Raw genomic sequence first — 25527 nt, 5'->3', positions numbered from 1 at the left:
AAAAAAACATGAAATGAGTCACAAGATTACTAAGCAGAGATTCACATTGTGATTTTACATTGCCAGATCTGTTTTACACCAACTATGTCACATCTGTAAAGGTTCCCCCCCCCCACACAGTCAGCTGTGAACACCCAGACCCGACCAAAGGTGCTGACAGTGTGCAATAGGTGGTAGTACACTAGTGAGCTGGTTACCGCTGGATATTTCTTCAAGAGTTACATAAAAAAAAGAGGACAGCAAGCTCAGCTGTTTTTGTAATCCAGGCCAACCATCCTAACCAGGGTGGATAGGTCAGAGACCTCTATTAAAGGGGGTATCCAGCAAAAATCTTTTTCTTTCAAATCAACTGGGGTCAGCAAGTTGTAATTTACTTCTATTAAACAATCTCAAGTCTTCCCATACTTATTAGCTGCTATATGCCATGCAGGAAATTTTTTTTATTTTCAATCTGACACAGTGCTCTCTGCTGACATCTCTGGCCGAGACAGGAACTGTTCAGAGCAGGAGAAGGGAATCCCTATATTAGGCTACGTTCACACGTAGAAAAAGTGGCAAAATTCCGAATGCCGCCAGCCTCCCTGTCATGATGACAGTCTATGGGAGGCTCACACGCCTCCTCTTTTGGCACTGAAGAATTAACAGGGTGGCTGGCGGCACTCCGCCGCAGAATTCCGACACTTCTGCGACGAGTGAACGTAGAATAAAACTTCTCCTGCTCTAGACAGTTCCTTTTTCTGCCAGAGATGTCAGCAGAGAGCGCTGTCTGAGACTGAAAATAAAACATTTCCTGCAAGAGGTCCAGCAGCTAATAAGTATGGGAAGACTTAAGATTTTTTAATAGAAGTAAATTACAAATCTATATAACTTTTTGACACCAGTTGATTTGAAAGAAATAGATTTTCACTGGACAACCCCTTTAAACATTTTTGGCACATTCTGTAAATATGCCATACCTATAGGAAAAACCCCAAAGTTGTACACACTAGCATAAGTGACATTAGAAAATGCATATGTCAAGCTTACCTTGATTTCTAAAGCATATGGCTGTGAATTCTGGTCTATTTTCTCAAGAAATGTGCACAGGAATTTTAGTGCTTCTTCTCGACAGTCTCGATACTATATGTAAATAGAAATCCCATTATAAAACCAGAAAATTGAAGCGAATACATGAAGCTTAAAAGAGAACGTGTCTGGAGTTTTATGCTACCCAAACCACAGGCAGCAAGAAACAGACATGCCAAACACTAATGTATTTCAGAGAAACAATAGCTTTAGGCCCATTCAGGTTATCTAGGCTGTACCAGCTGACTGCCCGACATCCTACTATACTTCATGGATAGATCTTTCCCAATATAGAAATAGGGAGAGGCTTGTGAGCCAAGCCCCGAGGGGGAGTATAAGCCATCTGGGACCATCCTGGTTACTAGTTACCATGTACCCAGCTTGTTTCAAAAAGTATTATTTTTCTAAAATGCAGCATTGTGTAGAGTTGTAATGAAGGAGCCCAGTTCATGCTATCCATGGCTCGAGTAGCATGAAACACCTGACCGATTCCCTTCAAGCAAAGGCCTAGGTCCACCTCTGTAGGTTTGCTCCCATATAAAGGATCTTTGAGCGTGCTATGATCCATATGGTTCTCCCAATCAGAGGTTCATTCTTACTAATCCTTTGTTTTGAATAGAGCCTTGGGTATGGCACATGACCAGCGGCTCTATTCATTCCTAGGGAGCAGTCATCTAACCTGCTGATAGTTGACCTTTTGCGGATCAGTTCATACCAACTTACTTCTTCAATGCTTAGGGATTTGTGGACAAACACAAGCAGGCCATATTGCTTAGAGAAGACCAAGGATGTATTCAATGCTAAAAATAAAAAAAATAAAAACCATGTTTACAGTCGACTACAATGATTTTCTTCAGTCTAGTTCATAACACATCACAATTTATTGACCGTTGCATTCGTTGTGGAATCCTGACCAGAATTAAGCAACAAAATACAGTAGAACATTTTATGTTGCCAATAAATTCTTTTTAATCTACCATTCAAATTCCATTAAAGGGGTTGGCTGGTCAGGACTTCTTTTTGCTCTATGGCAAAATAACATACAATCCCCTCCCTGACTCCCACCCTTACCTGGGAAGGTTTGCTACAGAGAGGTAGGATTACAGGATGCACAATTATGTGTATATAAAAGAGTTGCTTTTGCATCCACCCTACAGCTGCAGTGATTGTGTTTCCACACATACGCTCCGAATGTGAAGAAAACAAAGCCCTTGTTTCTGCCCCAATAACTGTGTGATATTACCAAACATCCTGGTAATATCGCACATATTCTGATCAAGTAACTTTTGTCTTTTAAGTTGAGCACTAGGGATGAGCGAATGAGTTTAAAGGCAGCCAGCTGACAAGTTGATGGCCGAGCTTAGGGAAGCACTTTGCCAGCACTGTAAATTCGCTCATCCCTATTAGGGTATGCTCACACTGAGCAAAATAGGCGGAATTCCGCCTGTTTCAGTGTGCCATAGCATCTCTATGGGAGAGCACGCTCCTTCGCTGCCGCCGCTCTTCGCTCCAAGGAGTAAGAACATGGTTTGTACAGGTAGATATAATATGTGCAGAATGTAAGCTTGAGAATACTGCTGAGAACTCTCTATATAAAAGGGGGTGACAATATCACATCAAACCATGTGCTTCTCCCAGCTATAATGATCAGTGTGGGTCTGAGCACTAAGACCCCGACTGACCAAAACCTTTGATAATTTTTTTTTTTTTTTGAAAGGGCAATGAGGCCAACATTTTATTTATTTTTTTTGGGCACAAATTGAACCAAAATTCTGTTTGGGAATAGTCAATTTTTTGGGGGAATAGTCAATTTTTTTTTTTTTACTGTGAACATAGCCCAAATGTAGTCACTATTAGGGTGCCTTCACACGTACCATAACGCTGCGTATTTATCGCTGCGATTTATTGCTGCGTGTTTGGTGCAATTTTTAAATGCGAGTTTTGATTTTCACATGATTTTCATGTGAAAATCAAAACTCGCATGTAAAAATCGCACCAAACACGCAGCGATAAAATCGCAGCGATACGGTACGTGTGAAGCTACCCTTAGGCTATATGGGAACATGTGTTTTTCACATAGCTGTCCACACTTCTGCATCACACAGAAAATCAGTGTACACTCACAAATGATCTGAAAACACATAATGTATCGCAGTGGATCTCACGCAGTGAGATTCTCATATTGAAATCCGCTGAGATAGTGATTACTACAAAGGTCTATGGCACGCCATGCTCGCAGCGGATTTTTATAGCAGAGTAAAAGTAAAGATACTCTGCTGCTGGGACAGGACTACTGTGCCGTCCTTCCCTGTTGTTGTTTGTTTCTAAAATGAAAAACTTTCAATAAAAAGTATTTCATTAAACAAAAAAAAAAAAAAAAAGATACTGTGCTGCTGCTATGTTAAAAAAATAAAAAGACGCCATGTTTCTCCTATTCACACTACTCCAGTGCCATCCCCAGGTCCCCTGACCTAGAGAGGCAAGCAGGAGGGCGCCAGGGAAGCGTGGACAGGTAAGCACAACTTCTTTTATACTTTCACACATAAGGCAGTGCTATATATTCACATTACACGCTATGGACTCCATTCCTGCGGTGGAATGAAAATCCGCAACAATGATGCAGAGCCACAGACTTCCATGCCGATCATCACTGGAGCAGACTGTGATACAGTATGTGTGACTGGACCCAGACTACATGCTGTCCACTGAAACCAATGGATGTTGTGTCCGTACACCATGGTATATGTTGGCACACCGCTGAGCAGGTTTCCTCATGTATACCACAAGCAGGGGCTATTCTTCAGATGTAAAGGTGTTGCTTAGTACAATATCTACCAGAGATGTAACATAACAGCAGGAGAGCCTATAGAGGTGGTAGTATGGAGGAGACACTAGGGGGGGATTTATCAGACATGGTGTAAAGTGAAACTGGCTCAGTTGCCCCTAGCAACCAATCAGATTCCACCTTTCATTCCTCACAGACTCGTTGGAAAATGAAAGGTGGAATCTGATTGGTTGCTAGGGGCAACTGAGCCAGGTCTACGTTACAGCATGTTTGATATAGAGTCCATGTACTGTGTGGAGAATGAGTGGCAGAGCTGAGGTAAAAGCAGTGCTCTCCACCCGAGCTATCAGGCTGCTGTGGCACTACAACTCCCATCATCCCCGTCTAGTGTGGACATGTTAGGACTTGCAGTGTGACAGCAGCCGCCAGCCCTCTGTGTCCGCTCTATAAGCGCTCCAGCCCGGTGTATCAGGCGGCTCTGCACACACCCAGCCCGGTGTATCAGGCGGCTCTGTCTGCACACACCCAGCACGCTGCTCCCCGGCGCACAGATCACACACTCCTCTCCCAAGCTGCGCAGGAGGCCGAGGGCCGCCTCACAAGACCCGGGCTCCCTGCTGCCGAGCAGGCGGTGTAGTTCGGTAAGGCCGGCCAGGACACCGCCAGCTGGATCAAGCGGGCTGTCGGGTGCTTCTCCATCTCCTCCATCAGAACGGGATGTCCCCGCGCCGGACGACGACATGTCAGCAGCCTCACACGGCTGTGACAGGAGAGGCGGGAAACACAGCCAAGAAACAAGGCGGCGCTTCACACACAGGAACAGCAGGGGGCGCTGGGGAGTCCGGTCACACACAGGAACAGCCGGGGGCGCTGGGGAGTCCGGTCACACACAGGAACAGCCGGGGGCGCTGGGGAGTCCGGTCACACACAGGAACAGCAGGGGGCGCTGGGGAGTCCGGTCACACACAGGAACAGCCGGGGGCGCTGGGGAGTCCGGTCACACACAGGAACAGCAGGGGGCGCTGGGGAGTCCGGTCACACACAGGAACAGCAGGGGGCGCTGGGGAGTCCGGTCACACACAGGAACAGCAGGGGGCGCTGGGGAGTCCGGTCACACACAGGAACAGCCGGGGGCGCTGGGGAGTCCGGTCACACACAGGAACAGCAGGGGGTGCTGGGGAGTCGGTCACACACCGGAACAGCAGGGGGCGCTGGGGAGTCCGGTCACACCCCGGAACAGCCGGGGGCGCTGGGGCGTCCGGTCACACACAGGAACAGCCGGGGGCGCTGGGGAGTCCGGTCACACACAGGAACAGCAGGGGGCGCTGGGGAGTCCGGTCACACACAGGAACAGCAGGGGGCGCTGGGGAGTCCGGTCACCACAGGAACAGCAGGGGGCGCTGGGGAGTCCGGTCACACACAGGAACAGCCGGGGGCGCTGGGGAGTCCGGTCACACACAGGAACAGCAGGGGGCGCTGGGGAGTCCGGTCAGACACAGGAACAGCAGGGGGCGCTGGGGAGTCCGGTCAGACACAGGAACAGCAGGGGGCGCTGGGGAGTCCGGTCACACACAGGAACAGCAGGGGGCGCTGGGGAGTCCGGTCACACACAGGAACAGCAGAGGGCGCTGGGGAGTCCGGTCACGCACAGGAACAGCAGGGGGCGCTGGGGAGTCCGGTCAGACACAGGAACAGCAGGGGGCGCTGGGGAGTCCGGTCACACACAGGAACAGCAGGGGGCGCTGGGGAGTCCGGTCACACACAGGAACAGCAGGGGCGCTGGGGAGTCCGGTCACACACAGGAACAGCAGGGGGCGCTGGGGAGTCCGGTCACACACAGGAACAGCAGAGGGCGCTGGGGAGTCCGGTCAGACACAGGAACAGCAGGGGGCGCTGGGGAGTCCGGTCAGACACAGGAACAGCAGGGGGGCGCTGGGGATTCCGGTCACACACAGGAACAGCAGGGGGCACTGGGGAGTCCGGTCAGACACAGGAACAGCAGGGGGCGCTGGGGAGTCCGGTCAGACACAGGAACAGCAGGGGGCGCTGGGGAGTCCGGTCAGACACAGGAACAGCAGGGGGCGCTGGGGAGTCCGGTCAGACACAGGAACAGCAGGGGGCGCTGGGGAGTCCGGTCAGACACAGGAACAGCAGGGGGCGCTGGGGAGTCCGGTCACACACAGGAACAGCAGGGGGCGCTGGGGAGTCCGGTCACACACAGGAACAGCAGGGGGCGCTGGGGAGTCCGGTCACACACAGGAACAGCAGGGGGCGCTGGGGAGTCCGGTCACACACAGGAACAGCAGGGGGCGCTGGGGAGTCCGGTCACACACAGGAACAGCAGGGGGCGCTGGGGAGTCCGGTCACACACAGGAACAGCAGGGGGCGCTGGGGAGTCCGGTCACACACAGGAACAGCAGGGGGCGCTGGGGAGTCCGGTCACACACAGGAAAAGCAGGGGGCGCTGGGGAGTCCGGTCACGCACAGGAACAGCAGGGGGCGCTGGGGAGTCCGGTCACGCACAGGAACAGCAGGGGGCGCTGGGGAGTCCGGTCACGCACAGGAACAGCAGAGGGCGCTGGGGAGTCCGGTCACGCACAGGAACAGCAGGGGGCGCTGGGGAGTCCGGTCACACACAGGAACAGCAGGGGGCGCTGGGGAGTCCGGTCAGACACAGGAACAGCAGGGGGCGCTGGGGAGTCCGGTCACACACAGGAACAGCAGGGGCGCTGGGGAGTCCGGTCACACACAGGAACAGCAGGGGGCGCTGGGGAGTCCGGTCACACACAGGAACAGCAGGGGGCGCTGGGGAGTCCGGTCACACACAGGAACAGCAGGGGGCGCTGGGGAGTCCGGTCAGACACAGGAACAGCAGGGGGCGCTGGGGAGTCCAGTCACACAATGAGTAAATACAGCGCGGGGCGTCCTGCAGTTACCATAGTCCTGACCCCCAATACTGCACAGCATTACAAGACATCATCCTCTGCCCTTCACTCCTTCCCGACCGACTGAATTGCATTTATTACAATATGTTTTTCTTCTCAGACAAACCAATGCAATAGATACTAACAATAATGTGCTGTGACTTGGTCACATGGTAACACTGGTGTATTAACCCTATAGGGCAGCACGGTAACAATAGCCACTCTGGATACTTTCTTTTACTACCTTCAATAAAAATGTTTTTTGTTTTTTTTCCCTGAAGTACTCTGTAGCCAGAAAGCTTTATATATAGTGCTGCAGTTATATAGAAAATACTGCTGCCCTCCTTACCTCATTGCCCCCACAATCCCCCTTGCTGCATGTGAAGTGAAAACAAACTACCAGTACTGATGGGACAGATCATGTGACCTGAACGTGAGGGATGCAAGCTAATGTATGCCTGGCGGGACGTAACCAAGGGCAACAGGTTATCAAACAAAGCAGCGCAGTGCGATTAACCAGTCTGTATTTCTCATTACATTTTATGGGTGCCTTCACACGTACTGGATTCACAGTGGATTTAACGCTGCGAAATGCGCTGTGGATCCGGTGCCATTCATCCCTATAAGAGCACATACTCGCAGCGGGATTGACATCCCGCTGTAAATATTTAAGTTAACACCCCGCAGCCAAGAGCATACATAACCTGCTTGCCACCGCGGCTGCATGTGAGGCAGCCACTGATTGGCTGAGCTGGACCGATGGGAGCCGGGACCCTCAACTGCAGCCGCGGCACCAAGCAGGTAATGTATGCTCTTGGCCGCGGGCGGTACTCACAGCAGGATGTCAATCCCACTGCGAGTATGTGCTCTCTAGAGATGAGCGAACCTGGAGCATGCTCGAGTCGATCCGAACCCAAACTTTCGCTATTTGATTAGCGGTGGCTGCTAAAGTTGGATAAAGCCCTAAGGCTATGTGGAAATCATGGATATAGTCATTGGTTGTATCCATGTTTTCCAGACAACCTTAGAGCTTTATCCAAGTTCAGCAGCCCCAGTTAATCAAATGCCGAAAGTTCGGGTTCGGATGGACTTGAACCCGAACCTGATTTGCTCATCTCTAGGGATGAATGGCATTGGATCCACAGTGTGAAATCCGCTGCGGATTGTCCAGTACATGTGAAGGCACCCTAAGAAATGCTTGTACATTTAAAATAGGTTTCATTTAACATAATGCATCAATACAGGATACGTTTTCTTCCTGAACCCCCCCCCCCCCCCCCCAATGTCCTGCATCTCTGATGAAGAGGGGATTGCACCCTCGAAACGCGTTGCATCAAATAAAAGCCTGAATTTGACTTCACACCAGTGCCAGGAGTTCTCTTCATTTAGAGAAGGAACAGGGGAACGTGGCCGGTGTTCCAAAAGGGGTGTTTGCGCCCGACAAATCCCACCAACCTCTTCCTTTTACCACTATTGTGACCTTCCAAATCATAGCAGATCCACTTCAGGCTGGGGCTTACATCAGGAGACAGGACAGGAGATAATCTCTCCATAGCTGTAACCTCTCTCTCCCCGGACAGAGAGTGCTGCATGTATGTGCCCACATCTGTCCTGCTCATTCCTTCATGCTCCTTGCAGTCTCTGTCCGCCCTTGTGTTTCCCATCCTCTCCATTACTGTACAGTAACTTATAATATCACATATTCTGCTGTTTCTGAATATTTGTTTCATTTGTCTTACATGTTATTCAGAATAATAAATTTTTATTTTTGGGTTGTGGAACCAGTTGTCTGCATTTCTATGATTTCTTATGGGAAAATTTGCTTTGGTTTTAGAGTGGATTTGGATTACAAGCACAGATGGTATAGAACAGGGATGGGGAACCTTTGGCCCTTCAGCTGTTGCAAATCTACAATTCCCATCGTGCCTGGGCAGCTAAAGCTCTATACCAGGCATGATGGGAATTGTAGTTTTGCAGCAGTTGGAGGGCCTTAGGTTCCCCATCCCTGATATAGAAGGACAGACATCGTGCAGCCCGCTCAGTTATAAAAAAAAAAATAAAAAAAAACTACAAATCCCATCATGCCTGGACGGGAAGAGCCCCGGCTTTGGCTGACCAGGCCTGCTGGGATTGTTGATGTGTAGAAGGTCTTAGGGCTCCTCATCCCTAATCTAGAATGTTAGTAAATGTGCAGAGCGGGGCCCAGCCGGCTTCCGTATCATTTGTAACAGCGGAAGTAGCCGGCTCCCCAGCACTGAGCACAAGCCGCCTCACACTCAGCTTTGTTGTCAGGCAGAAGCCGGAAGTGAAGGCGACTGTACCACTCGGGAAATAAAACACACGTTCTGCTATTTTATAACCTCTTTTCACAACAAAAAGTAATTGGGCGTAAAACTGGCTATTCGTATTTTCCACCCCTATCCTCGTTAGTGTTTTGGTTGGAGAAGTCGTGCTTTTTAAGTAGTTTAAATCCCCCCACCCTCCCCTCCTTCTGTGGAACATTCCTCCCAATCGCTGTACGGAGATGAAAATTCCCGCGAAACCTGTCACGTGACGTTCGGATTGGCGCGAATTCTTCTGGCGGGAGAAGGAGCATCAGCAGCCGGACAGCAGCGTGAGAGAGACTGCTATTCCTGCTAACGGCACCGGGTCCACGGGTGAGTGTCCGGGGGACGGTACGGCCAGACTTACGGCAAGGGTTGTCATAAAGCTTCTTATTGTTAGAGCAGTTTAGGAGAACCACAAGCCCCAGCAGTGGGCATTCCTGTGCTGTAGATGAGATGAGCCTGCTATTAGTGTAGTAGCATTACTGTGGTGATGTCATCCATAGAAGAGCATGTGTGTGTCAGTCTCAATACTTTTCATTGTTACACTGAGTTCCTTAATATGTGACGCTTCAGCTGTGGTAGAACTACAACTCCCAGCATACCCAATTTTCAGGGAGTTGCAGAGTTGTCAGTGCCCGGTGTAGTGTACAGTTGTGTGCCTCTTCTCTGGGCTTTCAGCACAGACTCTGTGCCAGATAGTGTGCCTATGGCTGTGTCTGAATACTGAGGCCTCATTCACACTTATAGCATATTTCAGACATTTTTCTCCAGTCGTTTCACCATATTACCTTTGTAATTTATTCTTTCTATCAATTTTCAAGTCCCGTAGACTTTTCCTTATAGGGAGGAATGCTATATAAGGGTTACTGTTTCTAACAAAACGGTCACAATGGAGTTATGTAGTGTATTTAAAGGGGTTGTCCAGTGAAAATCTTTTTCGTTCAAATCAACTGATATCAGAAAGTTTTATATAATTTGTAATTTACTTCTTTTAAAAAATCTCCAGTTCTCCCATACTTATTAGCTGCTGTATGTCATGCAGGAAATGTTTTATTTTCAGTCTGACACTGCTCTCTGCTGCCATCTCTGGCCGGGATGGGAACTTTGTCCCATAGAAAACCTCTTCTGCTATGGTCAGTTCCTGTTTTGGCCAGAGAGGTCAGCAGAGAGCACTGTCAGACTGAAAATAAATAATTTCCTGCATGACATACAGCAGCTTATAAGTATGGGAGGGCTTGAGATTTTTTTTACTAGAAGTAAACTACAAATCTGTTACTTTCTGACACAAGTTCATTTGAAAGAAAAAGATTTCCGCTGGACAACCCCCTTAAAATTGTGTTATAGGACTTTATGTAGCATCAGGACATGGTAACCTCAGAACCCGCAGTGAGACTGAAACAACTGCAAGTTAGGAGTTTAAAGGGGTAATCCAGCACTACAAAAACATGGCCACTTTTCCCCCTACTGTTGTCTCCAGTTCAGGTGTGGTTTGCAGTTAAGCTCCATTTACTTCAATGGAACTGAGTTTCAAAACTCCACCCAAACTGGAGACAACAGTAGGGGGAAAGTGGCCATGTTTTTGTAGCGCTGGATAACCCCTTTAAGCATCTTGAATATGATGAAGTAAGTTGTGTTTATTTATACAGTGATAGTGTATCTATAAGATCCCCTTCATTTTATCCTTGGCAACATCATTCTGTTTTTCTCTTCTCCAGCAACATGTCTTCCCCAACATCCACACCAAGCCGCAGAAGGAACAAGCGAGGACGAGGCAGCAATCCTCCCACCCGTAAGTCATTCCTAATTTTAGGATACAATGTTTAGTATTTTTATTTTATTTTCTCGCAGTATTGGTTGCGGTATTTAGTATGTCAAATTGCCTTTAGTTGGTATATAACCTGCATGATGAACTGGGCTTTCTTTGCATGAGCGAACAAAGGACTGGGACCTCCTGTATTTGGAATTTTTTTTTTTTGTGAACAGAGAATAGATTAAATATCTGCATGGTCATATGTGAAACATTGATTTAAACATGGAAATTGTAAAAAGAAATAAAATAAAGCAGAGTATATTGCAAATAAGCTTGTGATCACAACCCTTGTAGATATCTTTAAAACTATACTTCAAACCTCCTATGTTAAAGGGATCTTCTCATCACCTAACCTTTTGTTAGCTGATGGAGAATGCAAAACGCAATTTTGTATATGCTTTGCATATGTAGTTTGGCCTCTTCATCTCCCTATAGTGTTAGCTGGTTGCCTAGGTTCCTGACTGCCACTCTGAGGGTGGTTGTCGGAAATCCTAGGGAGCTGGAGGGCATTTTTTTTTTTTTTTTTTTTTTACTGTCTTTTACTTAGCTTCCACATGTCTCCAGGGACGGTCCACAAGCCCTGAAGATGTGTGGAAGCTCAGTAGGGGACAGTGATGCAGAGCTGATTCTGCTTGGCATCGGTGCTAAACCCCTTTAAAGTCTGGACATGCATGATCTTTACTGGTACCTTAAGTGAGTCACAGTGACATTGTGGCTAGGTTAGATGGAGTGCAAACCATATTGGCGCATATGTTCTCTGTTCCGGTGCTGTGTTCCATGTAGATAAACAGAGTATTGTGGCCATAAAGCAATAATATGGGGATATACAAATGCCCAACATGAGCAAAAGATATATGAAAGATGCCTGAAAAAAAGAATAAAAGAATGTCTGTATGGGTTAAGGGATAGTGTATATTAGGATTAAAGATATCATGGTCTGGTATTGGGAAGCTCTTGGAAGGCCGGAAGGGACATATATGTGGTGTGCCTATACAGACATTGTCACCCATGAATTTTAAGTATATAATGTGGAATTTCTCCTGAAAAAAATATTGAAAATATAGAACACAGTTCAAACTCCTCACCCTCGCCCATTAAGCTCTCCTCAACTCTGTCCCTCCTTACATCTCCTCCCTCTTCTCCACCTACCATCCTTCCCGTGCTCTGCGTTCTGCGAATCTTACACTAACATCTTCTATAATCAGAACCTCTCATTCCCGCCTCCAAGACTTCTCTCGTGCTGCACCAGTTCTCTGGAACTCCCTTCCCAAAGACCTCAGACTTATTTCCAACATCCCCAGTTTCAAGCGTGCCCTGAAGACCCATCTCTTCAGGCGCGCTTATAACCTTATGTAATCTCGTCTCCCTCTGCTATGCCTTCTCCATCCTCTCTCTAACTTCTTCGGTGCTAGGTACACTGTGCTTGTTATCTGAGCTCAGAAAATGGCTTGTTACTGGCTTGCCCAGTCACCTATAGGCACTTAAAGATTCTATGTATAATGACTGGAACGAATAAAGCATTTGTTGCCTGTCGTGTTACTCCCAGTCATCCTAGCCTGTAAGCTCTTGGGAGCAGGTCTCTAATTCGGTATTTTAATTTATTTATTGTATAATTTAATATATAACCTGTAATGTATTTATATATTTAAATAAGCGCTGCGGAATCTGTTGGCACTATACAAGTTGTTGTTGTTGTTCTTTTGAGTGCTAGATTTACAAAATAACAAATTTGAAAAATTTTAAACCAAAAATTTTGGGAATAAAAATAAAGTAAAAAACATGAAATTTGGAGTGGCTATGTTATTGGCACCCTTTACATTTAAAGCAAATGTACCATTGTGTTAAATGTGTTAATTTGACACAAGCCAATGATGACTAAAGTTAATAAAATAAAAAGCCACATGTTGGGCCCAACTACTATTAGCGAACACAAGACTTCCAAAGGTTATAAGGCAATCTCCAAAGACCTTTGTATCCCAGTTCCTACAGTGTGCAATGTTAAGAAGTTTGCCAAGCATGGAACCATCAAGTACCCCTTCCTGAGATGTCTTGGAAGGTTGATGAGAATGGTGGAAAAAAACCTCCAAAGACCTGAAGTACCATAGGATGCACACCAAATCAAGCACAGCTTTATGGGAGAAGGCTATGGAAAAAAATAGAGATGAGCGAATTCACAGTAGGAACTAAGTGATTCCCTTTTTTCCAATCTGCATTTTGCTCATCAGTCTGCAGGCTTTGAAGTCCGCTCCTTCCCAGGTGCTGGGAAACTGGGAGAAGCCAACCTATATAGCACATATCCAGAAATACAGAGGAATGGTTGAAAAAGAAAGATGGACTGTTTTAAATGACCAGCAATAAGTCCTGACCTCAATCCCATTAAAAATCTTTGTGCTGAGCTGAATTCTGCCATTGGGGAAAAAGAACCCTGAAAATACTTAAGATGAACAAACTGCATAGGAAGAGTGGGAGATGCTTATAGATGGCTACAAGAAATGTTTGGAGGCTGTGCAACGAAGTATTAGCTAGGGTGGTGCCTTTATTGCTGCACAGGCTGTTACTTCTCCGAAATTACAACATGTAAGCTGAAAAATATTTTATTACTTTGAATCAAGAATTAAAACCTCCTGAAGATATAACGTTGGTACGTTTATTTGTGAAGATATTGTACAGTCCATGGTAAAGGGGTGGCAATAATGGTGAGCAGCACTGTACTTGCATGTGTGAATTACGGGGCACCTTTGGTGTCTTGCTTTTGTGGTAGTTATGGACCGCTGTGAAGATGTTTGGCTGGTGCTCTTTTTTTTCCCTGTATCATTTCTAGAAATTTGACAGTGACATACTGTATATTAAACCCGCTCCCCCTCTTCCCCATTGTTACTTATCAGTGATTGTTAAGGGTTTTTTTGTGTGTTCTCATGTACACAGTGTCATTTTGTCCTACCCATCATACGCAACTTAGTGTGCATAGGTGTTAAGATCTGTGTGCTTCAAATTGAGACTATTAGGGACCATTCCCATGTACAAGATCTGCAGAAGATTCTGTATGTGTGAATGGACCCTTCCAATGATTTTGACATAATGTGAGATTAAATTGAAGTCTGTTATCAGACTAAAATTGGTTGGATTTATAAGCAGCCTAAAAACTACTTTGCTTTGTGAATATTGTACAGGTTTTGTGTGCTTAGGCAACTTTTTGATCGTCCCGTCTAGATTTTTCAGCGTTCAGCCTTGTTACTTGAGCTGTAGATCAGAGGAAAGCAGTGGTATTGTAACCTAAAGTCTTGGGCTAATTGCTTTTATACTTTTATTTAAGCTCGAAGTGAGGAAGTTCACTCTCCTCCATCCCAGAGAAGAAGGACCGAGGACTCCACATCAATTGGTGAACTTCTGCCCATGCCAACCTCACCATCTGGTGATCTCCAGAGTCCCAGTGGACAAGAACTGCTATTTTCCAGCCCAGCACCATCACGGCATTCAAGTATGTTTAGATATTTGTAGATCAATTTTGTGCACCTATTTAAAGAGTACCTGTCTTAAAAAAACAAAAAACAAAACCCTACTGGCATGTCAAAAGTTTTGATTGTAGGGGGTCTTACTGCTAAGAACCCTACAGATAAGAACGAGCCTGGAAAAGTGCATAACGGCACATTTCGCACACCATGGTTTGCAGCAATGTTGTCTAGAATGCTGCATTTTAAGTCTATGGAGCTTCCTGGACAAAGATTAAAGGGGTAGTGCAGCGCTAAACAATTATTCCCTAAATAACACACATTACAAAGTTATGCAACTTTGTAAGGTATGTTATGTTAGTGAATTGCCCCCTTCCCCATGTTCCTGTGTACATTACAAAGTTGTATAACTTTGTAATGTGTTTTATTTAGTGAATAATTGTTTAGCGCCGCACTACCCCTTTAATGACAATGGGGAACTGCTGTGAAATGTTTTTTTTTAAATAGAAGATACTCTTTAATAATGTTAATAAGGTAAACTTATTGCTCTTCTATGAAATTGCAGTTGCTCAAAGTGAACTTGACTTGAGTTCTCCTTTGACATATGGAACTCCAAGTTCTAGAGTAGAGGGAACACCTAGGAGTGGTATCCGAGGCACTCCTGCAAGGCAAAGGCCCGATCTGGGATCAGCTCGCAAACTAAAGCAGGTGGATTTGCAGTCGGACCAGGTGGGCCTATCACTGTTTATTTAGCAATGTTAATGCTATATTATGTCTTTCCTTTCTCTACAATAAGCTTTTCTGTATTTGCAGCCTGCTGCAGAGGAGCTGGTGACAAGTGACCAATCTATGGAACAAAAGCTGGTGATTTGGGGAACTGATGTCAATGTCATTACATGCAGGGAAAAATTCCAGGTGAGTGAACATTGAAAGGACTGCTACAAAGCTTGTTTTAGTTTTTGTAAAAACTTAACTTCTTTGGGGGGCAGGGTGTGGGAAGGTTTTCACACTGAGCAAAATATTTTAATTTTTTTTTTTGTAGCGTTTTATCCAGCGGTTTATTGATCCTTCTGCCAAAGAGGAGGACAATGTTGGCTTGGATTTGAATGAGCCTATTTACATGCAGCGTCTCGAGGAGGTAAGGGGAAAACTTGATATTTCCATCAGCATGTATGTTTCTATAAATGTCATGAAACCTTTAAAGTTAATAATGCTATTCTACATACCTAACCCAACCCATCCCATCCCCCTTTTTTTTCGTTTTCCAATATGTATAGATCAATGTGGTTGGAGATCCATTCTTAAATATTGATTGTGAGCATTTGAGACAGTTTGACCAAGATCTCTACAGACAACTAGTTTGCTATCCACAGGTAATCATGCATTTAATAGTCTGTTTTTTCCCCATTTAATTTGTGTGTAGTATTAATTTTATACAGCTCATGTTTAGTTAAAACAAATAGGTGGTTAAGTCTCAACTTCTGCGTAGTGGCTTCATTTTTATAAACCTAGCCAGTGTGCCAGATGTGACATATGGACGAATTTTGACAGCATTAGTGCTGCATGCTGCTCTAGTTGACTCCAAGTGACATAATAAATCTGTGTAGTGAAAGGAAATGTCAAGTCACAAAAATACTTATTGTTTAAATGTTTACGTTAAACATTTTTTTGAGAATTTTTTGACTTTTTTTTCTAACTTTCTATTCTATCTGTATTATAAAATACTGATATCTTGCAGTTTTCATTCTCACCACTGGGGCTAAAACTGTTTTGTCTGTTGTGATAAAAAGGGGGCTGCTGTAAAGTGATCTATACAGCATTGCAGCAACATGTGACACCAGTGGATAGAGGAGACAATAGCAGTTCCCTGTTGTATTACCTTTTCAAAGGTGTCAGAGCATTATCAGTAATGTTTCACCTTCTTCCCAAGGTAACAAACTGTCTATTGTCCATGTCCACAAGGCTTGCTTTAAAACATGTCACCAAATGCTGTTACACAGCTGAGGCAAGATAGTAGCTCCCAGAACAATGTACAAAAAGTGAAATAAAAATTAGTAAAACTAGAAACAGATTAGATTAAAACATCAAGTTTTAGTATATCTGAAAATGTAGGTGACACATTCCCTTTAAAGTATGACATCAGAAGTTGTGATAATTGAGAATCAACTTCTAGTGTGGGATAAGGAAATATTTGTCCCCCATTTATGCTCAAAGGAAAATTGGTGGGTTATAATGTGCATCATGAGTATTTGGATCATTGGATTGCAGCAATCTTTCCTTAGTGATAGCCTCCTGTTACTGCCTCTAGCATGTTAAAAAAAGCATGTATCCTTAAATAGAATTAACCACCTTTTTAGTCATGTCTTTCATCCATTTCTGTTGTGACCAAATAATTCATTTGTATTTTTCTAGGAAGTTATTCCAACCTTTGATATGGCAGTTAACCAGCTTTTCTTTGAGCGTTACCCTGATTCTATCTTGGAACATCAGATTCAAGTGAGACCTTATAATGCTTTAAAGACAAGAAATATGAGGAGTTTGAATCCTGAAGGTAATGTTTGCTGTAAACAATGTACAAATACCCCCCCAAAAAAAGTAGTAAGGAGTAAACAATTGGAGGAAGCTGTGCAATTTGAAAATTTTCTCAAAATGATGCCTCAAATAGCCCCATTGACCAAATAATAAAAGCGTTAGACGGATCAGAATAGTTAAAAAAAAAAAAATTAGTTGCCTGTGTGAGATTGTGCTGACAAGTCTTGCAGCATATTTTATGGGAAAATTGGCATTGATGTTAAATTGTCACAAAAAAAGACCTCATATGGGTCTGTATGTGAAAAAAAAAAAATGTAAGCGCTATGGCCTTTTAAACATGAGGAGAAAAAAAGTGCAAAAACTAAAATTTGTCTGCTCACTAAGGGGTTAATGCTGAATTCAGGCTTTCATGGTCGATAAGGACACTTGGAGGGTTTGTTTTTTTTTTTTTATAGAAAGTTTAAAAACTATTAAGCCTAATAAAAAAAAAAAAAACCTTGCATTTGGCTAAATAAATTTTTTCCCCCCACTCTTTATCATTTGTATTAGCAGACTGTTCAATTGTAACTGAGTATTTTACTAGAAGTTTTTTTTTACTTTTCTGTTGCAGATATTGATCAGTTGATCACGATTGGCGGAATGGTCATCAGAACATCACAGATTATCCCAGAGATGCAAGAGGCTTTCTTTAAATGTCAAGTGTGCTCCTTTAGCACAAGAGTGGAGATCGACAGAGGTCGCATTGCTGAGCCATCTGTCTGCAAACACTGTAACACCACACACAGCATGGCGTTGATACACAATCGATCCATGTTTTCAGACAAACAAATGGTAGGCCAACTTATTTTCTGTATGTATTGCATTACTTGAAAGTATTTTGTACATTCTACATTTTACTTGGGGCTAGACCAGCAGATTTGTCTTGTATAGGCTGCATTAAATAGAGTTTTGCTAAATGCGACAGCCAATACAGTGTATGAGCAATTTGCTTTTGGCTTTAATTAAAGAAACATTCAGTGTGTTCGTTCCATGGGTAAAAAAAAATCTATACATAGTTGTACCGTAGTGTCCAGTGCCACAAGTGATGGTTATTAACTTCACTCAGCTGCAGCAGCTTGCAACAAAACTGTATACAGTGTCTACTGTTGCACAACAAAGTTACATAACTACACCATGTAAAAAATACAGTAAAGGGTTGAAAACACAGCCAGTCCATTTTTTTTGCAGCTGTAAGGTTTTTATAATATATATCAAAGCTTAGTCTTGACTTTGCATTTGATATTGGTGTTACTACTTTGTAGATAAAGCTACAAGAGTCTCCTGAAGATATGCCAGCTGGACAGACTCCTCATACTATCATTTTATATGGACACAATGACTTGGTGGATAAAGTGCAGCCAGGAGATAGGGTCAATGTGACAGGTATGTACTGAGGTCTTACACTTAAAATGTAAGGTCATGTGTTATATATTTACATAATTTAACATTGATGATACAATGCAGAGATCTATCAAAAATAGCTCACACTGGTAAAAAGTATTCTAATAGATTCTCATTTTATTGGAAAGTTTAACATTAATTTGTTTAATTGTAGGTATTTACAGAGCAGTCCCCATTCGCGTAAACCCCAAAGTTCGAAATGTCAAATCTGTATATAAGACTCATATTGATGTCATCCATTACCGAAAGACTGACTCCAAGCGTCTGCATGGAATCGATGAGGATACTGAGCAAAAGATGTTCACTGAGGAACGTGTACAAATGTTAAAGGAACTGGCTGCTAAGCCTGACATCTATGAAAGGCTTGCTGCTGCTTTAGCACCAAGTATATATGAGCATGAAGACATTAAAAAGGTTTGTATTGGAAACCGTTTTGGTTTGCATCCTAAAGCAAGGAAATTTTGCTATATGGATGCAACCTAACTATAACTGTTGCAGAACAGACATATGTGACATATCCTGAATTTATGCAGAGAGTGAGTGGACGTGTTTCCTGCTCATACAGCATCTTATGCTTGTCCTTGGCAGTAAAAAAGGGTTAGTGTCACTATCAAATTTTTTTGCAGAAATCAAGTACAGGCGATTTTAACCCCCTCAAGCCGCTGCACAGTAAATAAACGTAGCTGCAGCCTATGCCTGAGGCTGCAGCGACGTTAATGTACGATAGAGAATAACACAGGCACAGAAGCTGCGCCTGTGTCATCCATGGAGGGTCCCGGCTATCAGTGCCACAGTCCGGTGCTGAGAGTTAACCCTATAGATACTGCGGTCTATACGGCTCCTGACCGAGAATTCTCCCTCAACAGAGGGAGAATTCTCTGTCCGGTGTCCATTGGGGCTCTGTGAAGTGATCACAGAAACCCCTATGGTAGCCATGGAAACCGAAAGCCTCAGGCTTCCGGTTTCCTAGCTATGGATGCTGGCGAGGGAGGGAAGCAGGGCGTGCGATCTGCTCCCTTCCCTCTCTCGCCTGCCGCAAGATTGTGACAGCAGCAGAGGACAGAGAAAAGGGGGCAGACATAGGGACCTCAGCTTATAGGATCATTATGATCCCATAAGCTGATGTCCAAAAACGACCTGGGCATTAAGGAATCAATTACCCCAGGTCATGAAAGGGTTAAACTTTGTAATTGGGTTTATTAACTAAATGCATTTTTATCATGAAAAAGCAGTTTAAAGCTCCCCCCCATCTTCATTGTTCTCTTATGGAGAGGGGAGGGGTGGAGGGAGATAAGGCGCAAAAACAGGACAACAAAATCAATTTACAGCTACATCACCGGCTATCTCCTCTGACAGTCAGCACTGACCTCTGAATACCGGCTTTCACACAGTTCCACACTGTGTAATCCTTTTGTTCTCTGCTGCCGACTAATCTCCCTCCTCCCCTCTCCATAGGTTACACAGGGCTGACAGATGTAAAAGAGTCGGGATTTCCTGATGAGCAGTGAATGGAAGAGAGGAGGGAGGGGGTGACCTGGGGAAAGGTTTTTATTTTTTTTGTTTTTTTTTAAATGCAGATAATGCCATATTTGCCTAATAAACCCAATTACAAAGATTCTTAAACGCCTGTACTATTGATTTCTGCAAAAAAAAATAAAAAATTGTAAACTACAGTGACACTTTAAAGCAGTTGTCCAGGATTAGAAAAACATGGTGGTTTTCCAAAAACGTCACCACTGGTCCTCAGGTTTTGTGGTATTACAAGTCTTTAACTGGAACTGGGCTGCAGTATCACACATGCACTGGAACTGGACATGGGTGGTACGGTTTTGGGAAGAAAGCACATATGTTTAGCTACTTCTAGAATATCTCTTTAATACGTGTAGTAATTCATTTTATAACTTCTGTCTGTGCAGGGGATTTTGCTGCAGTTGTTTGGTGGCACACGGAAGGATTTCAGTCATACAGGAAGAGGAAAGTTCAGAGCTGAAGTTAATATTCTTCTGTGTGGTGATCCCGGCACAAGTAAATCTCAGCTTCTACAGTACGTGTACAACCTTGTACCTAGAGGCCAGTATACTTCTGGGAAGGGTTCGAGTGCTGTAGGGTTAACAGCCTATGTAATGAAGGATCCAGAGACAAGACAGCTGGTCCTCCAAACAGGAGCCCTGGTGCTAAGTGACAATGGCATCTGTTGCATTGATGAGTTTGATAAAATGAATGAGAGTACAAGATCTGTACTTCATGAAGTCATGGAACAGCAGACCCTATCAATTGCTAAGGTATTCATGCATACTACTAAAGCATTTTTTACTAAGGTTAATGGTTAAATGACAATGTGTTTAATATAAAGACTGAAATATATGCTTACATCCATTTTCATTTCTCCACTTTTCAGGCTGGGATAATCTGTCAGCTAAATGCACGTACATCTGTTTTAGCGGCGGCAAACCCTGTGGAGTCTCAGTGGAATCCTAAAAAAACTACAATAGAAAACATCCAACTTCCACACACCCTTTTATCAAGGTAGGTTGGTTAAGAATTCTCTACTTGCTAATGATCATGTGTCAGAAAATGTAAGTTCCATGAAAGTAAATAAATTTTTTTTCTCCCTTAGATTTGACCTTATATTCTTGATGTTGGATCCACAAGATGAGGCTTACGACAGGCGCCTGGCTCACCATCTTGTCGCTTTGTATTATCAGAGTGAGGAGCAGCTAAACGAAGAGCAACTGGATATGGCAGTATTAAAAGATTACATTGCATATGCTCGCACTTATGTCCAGCCACGACTAAGTGAGGAAGCCAGCCAAGCTCTTATTGAGGTAATAACTATGGGTAATTTACCTACATTATCTACAGAGTATTATTGAAGCTCACTTCTACAAATCAGCACCTTATTATAGGGTTTGTGCAACAAGTTAGAAAGTAGTGCAGAAAAGAATTATGCCCACAACTGTATTATTGCTCTGTTCTATAAGAAGCAGAAATATGGCTTCTATTTAGTTGCATAGTCTGTGTATGCTTTTGATTTAATTTTTACAGAAAGGACAGGAAAAACTGGCATGCCCCATTGCATGTCCTAAGGATTGTACCGTTTTTCACACAGCTATCGCATGATGGCTTTACATGTTTTCCTGCACCAAAAGAAATACTACCTCTTCTGTTGTAACGTTTTCAAAATTTCAGATGAAAAATGAGCCTTTAAAAAAAGCCCTTATCCATTTTTATTTTAAAGGCTTATGTGGACATGAGAAAAATTGGCAGTGGTCGTGGAATGGTATCTGCCTATCCAAGGCAGTTGGAGTCTCTGATCCGTCTTTCTGAAGCTCATGCCAAAGTGCGCTTTTCCAATAAAGTGGAAACCATTGATGTGGAAGAAGCTAAACGTCTCCATCGTGAAGCTTTAAAACAGTCTGCTACAGATCCAAGAACCGGCATTGTAGATATCTCAATTCTTACTACAGGTAAAGTATTTAATTAACCAACTTCCCTCCTCTTGAACATGGGAATGTAGCACACTCTGTGATTAGGACACATATATGTATATGAAATCCATCCATGATTTGATGTAACTGATCAGACTGTCTGGCCAGTGCATTTCATTTAAAGGGAATCTGTCACCCCCCGTGCCTGGGTGACAGGCAGACATTTAAAGAGGACCTGTCACCCCGGCATGGGGGGGGTGACAGGTCCTCTTTAAATGGTGCCAAATGGGGAAATCCGCTGAGCATTCAGGCAAAAACATGACATGTTACTAGTGTGTGTGCATGTTTACTATCTGTCCAATCAGTATGCAAAACAGTGAAAAGAGCTTGTGTTTTTTTTTTTTTTTTTTTTTTTTTTTTACTACTTAATCCAACCTGTGTTTGTATTTTCTAGGAATGAGCGCTACAGCTCGCAAGCGCAAAGAAGAACTGGCTCAGGCACTGAAAAAACTGATCCAGTCTAAAGGAAAAACACCAGCTTTGAAATACCAGCAGCTGTTTGAGGATCTTAGAGGACAGTCTGATGTAGTAAGTTGACAACTCATTTCTTTACTTTCCCTTTACTCTTAAAGGGGTTGCCGGGGGGGGGGGGGGGGGGCGGGGGTTTGTGATTAAAAGTGGTAACCAGAACCTGCCGCTCTGGCACCACCACCAGAATCCTTCCACTACTTTCCTGCAATGCAGTTGCTTTTAGGTTCTGGGGTCATGGCGTTTTGCAAGCCTGACAAGCCAGTCAGTGGCTGCTCCCATGTCCTCAGACTTGGCCACTGATTGGTTGAGGAGGCATGAGCATCACGATTGCTGCACCTGAAATCATCCACTCATCTGATTACTGTTTAACTTGTTCCCCTGGCTACTAAATGGAGGTCTCTCATTCGATGTAGTCTCCATAGTCTAATCTTCAGTATCTTCCTCCACTCCAAGATGGGTAAAACAGGCGCAAGTCCAAGGGGTGATAGTGATATAAAATATCATAAAATTTATTAAAAGAATTATACCAGCCACAAGGCGTTTCAAGACCGGTCCGGGCTCTTTATCAAGTGTCTATTAGACACTTGATAGAGACCATACCAGTCTTGAAACTCATTGTGTCCAGGGCTGTGGAGTCGGTAAGCCGCAGCTCCGACTCAGACTCCTGAATTTTATCAGGACTGACTCCAACTCAGACTCCTGTTTTTTTATCAGGATCAGCTCAGACTCCCAACTCCGACTCCTGCTCCTTCATAAATGGCCAGTCATATACCAGGGGAGTTATTTATCACACTGGCTCAGCAGCTTCTCCCTAATGTCCTACATGATCCTGGGGCAACTTCTGAGGGAACAAGGAAAGATATAAAGCCGCTTCTCCTGTGTGTAGTGGATGCAGCCAGTCTCCAGCCTCTATGTCCTGAACAACTCAGAACTAGACTAAATAGAGCAGGTGGTCTTTTCCTGCTGACAGTCTTCCATGTTTCTAACTAAATATTCACCATACTTAAAGAAACACTGCTAACAATGCCAGATACCTGTAATATAGAGGTCTGCCATAGTGATATAGAGAGGGGTCACACATAGTGATATAGAAGGTCCCTGTGGGGGCACGCAATAGCACGCGCACACACACAGCCTGCTGCAGCCATAGCATACACACACCCACACAGCCTGCTGCAGCTATAGCACACACGCACACACACACACCTGCAGCCATAGAACATGGAAGAAAAACACACAATCCCAGAGAGAAAACACCACACTGGGGACAGAGGTTACAGCTACACTACTTATGGATTCTCCTCCTCCTCCATATTACACAGGCTATCTTCATATTACACTGCTGCTCATATACAGTGATCCAGGAAAAGAACAGCACAGATCTCCCCCCACACAATGGATTCTTCCAGCTCAGAAACACACTGCCAAATAAGGACTGACAACTTTTCCACGACCACCCTTATGTAATAGGGCCAGTGTCCTATTACTGATATATTCCCCAACCACCCTTATGTAATAGGGCCAGTGTGTCCTATTAGAATGTTGCTCATAATATATTCATGAGCAAAACTTGTAAAGTTCATATTAAAATTCAATTCTACATATTTTTTTAAAGCTTGAGTCTGAGTCTGTACATTTTTTTCCGACTCCAGCCAAAATTAGCTCAGACTCCACAGCCCTGGTTGTGTCGCTGGCATTCTTTTAAATTTTATGATATTTTATATCACTATTACCCCTTGGACCTGCGCCTGTTTTACCCATCTTGGAGTGGAGGAAGATACTGACTGTCTTTTCATCCCTGTGGGGATTAGTTGGTGGTGGCTGCGGTTCATTCACATGCTATCAGTAAGAGTTGTGCCCTACACCAGCACAACCTACTCAGGTGAGAGTTCTATGTGCTTACTTTCACCACTTCAGCCCTGTCTGAATTATGCTATAGAGCGCTGTCTTATATTTTGTTAGTCTAATCTTGACATTATTTTTAGACAGCGTTATCTTGACTGGTGGAAGATATTTTCGGTCAGTGAAGGAAATAAAATTCTTAAAAGGATACTCTTAAAAAAACAGACATATGAGTGTGTGGAAGCATTGACATCTTGATGGTGTTATCACTCATAGGTTCCACTAGGTGTAGTTGACGAATTGCTCTTATTGATATTGATCTATTTTTTCACAGGCTATTACAAAGGACATGTTTGATGAAGCTTTGCATGCATTGGCAGATGAAGACTATTTAACAGTGACTGGGAAGACTGTTCGCTTGTTGTAAAATAAGTATTTCAGCAATACTGTTTGCTGTTTCACATTTGTGATACCCTGTGGAGTTATAAACCCCACTTGCAAGAATCTGTGTGTATGTATATATAAATTTTGCCTTGTATGATTGGTTGATTCATACCATGCACAATAACCAGTGGTTTGCCATAGTTCATCTGTATCTGTTTTAGGCTACTAAGCAAAGCGCTGATATAAAATTACAGGATAACTGTATTTTTTAAAAAAATGTTACTTTCTTGTAGAAGTTATGAAATGGAAAATAAATGTTACCTGCAATAAATAAACTTGCCAATATGGTAGAATCGTCATCCCCCCCCCCTTCTGACGTAGAACTCTGACATTGTTTAAAGGGGTTGTCCAGGAAAGCGCAGCAACCAGTGATAGGCTGAGCGAGCCGTCGCTCATAACTGGCCACTGCGCTGTCCTGTCTTAGTCAGTGATTGACTGAGAGGGCTGTCACTCTTGAGCAAAGTTTGTTTTGGAAGTGGGAGGCTCTGCAGTCAGCAGGGGACTCTAGCGTCTCTGCAACAGAACACCGGGTAATTACGGACAGGTAAGCGTAGGATGTATGTTTTTTATATGTAACAGTATGTTAAATGACAAAACACAAGGCAACCCCTTTTAAGTACATACATTTAACTACTTGCATTCAGGTAAATTTAAAAGATGTTCATGGCAAGAATATGCCGTAAGTGATAGTTTGAGCACATGACTCAGAGGGAGTAAGATCCTTAAGCTATGTACACAATATCTTGGATTCTATTAATTTTTGAGCCAATCCTTTTGACCTTTTTAAATAGTAATTATACCCAAAAATTGAGCTTTTACTACCTTTCTTTAGATCTCCCCCAAGGTGTGTAATATCAAACATGATGTAAAGTGAAACTGGCTCAGTTGCCCCTAGCAACCAATCAGATTCCACTTTTCATTCCTCACAGACTCTTTGGAAAATGAAAGGT

General features: G+C 43.9%; 2 protein-coding genes across 5 annotated transcripts in view; one reads left to right on the top strand and one right to left on the bottom strand.

Annotated features, from left to right (window-relative positions):
- PRKDC (protein kinase, DNA-activated, catalytic subunit) overlaps positions 1-4653 on the bottom strand; it is a 170729-nt gene extending 166076 nt beyond the window's left edge. For all 3 annotated transcript variants that reach the window (XM_069957596.1, XM_069957597.1, XM_069957598.1), the window contains exons 1-3: positions 4376-4653; positions 1789-1865; positions 1027-1119 (exon numbers count right to left, since the gene is read on the bottom strand). In XM_069957596.1, coding sequence (XP_069813697.1) covers positions 1027-1119; positions 1789-1865; positions 4376-4592 — 387 coding nt within the window. In that variant the 5' untranslated portion in view covers positions 4593-4653. The remainder of the gene's footprint in view (positions 1-1026; positions 1120-1788; positions 1866-4375) is intronic.
- MCM4 (minichromosome maintenance complex component 4) lies at positions 4088-24853 on the top strand. 2 transcript variants are annotated; one of them, XM_069957600.1, is made up of 17 exons: positions 4088-4168; positions 10817-10890; positions 14225-14389; positions 14926-15089; positions 15174-15275; positions 15403-15498; positions 15638-15733; positions 16773-16911; positions 17503-17723; positions 18194-18314; positions 18487-18746; positions 20249-20614; positions 20731-20858; positions 20950-21157; positions 21571-21799; positions 22215-22348; positions 24468-24853. In XM_069957600.1, exons 2-17 carry the CDS (start codon positions 10821-10823, stop codon positions 24558-24560), a joined length of 2592 nt encoding a protein of 863 aa, XP_069813701.1. In that variant the 5' UTR covers positions 4088-4168; positions 10817-10820; the 3' UTR covers positions 24561-24853. The 2 variants fall into 2 exon arrangements, with proteins under 2 accessions (XP_069813701.1, XP_069813700.1); XM_069957599.1 differs by lacking the exon at positions 4088-4168 and adding an exon at positions 9344-9431.
- The last annotated feature ends 674 nt before the right edge of the window (positions 24854-25527 follow it).

The sequence above is a fragment of the Dendropsophus ebraccatus genome, chromosome 2 (genome assembly GCF_027789765.1).
Source record: "Dendropsophus ebraccatus isolate aDenEbr1 chromosome 2, aDenEbr1.pat, whole genome shotgun sequence".
Taxonomy (NCBI): domain Eukaryota; kingdom Metazoa; phylum Chordata; class Amphibia; order Anura; family Hylidae; genus Dendropsophus; species Dendropsophus ebraccatus.
This window is presented reverse-complemented; position numbering and strand designations above follow the sequence as displayed.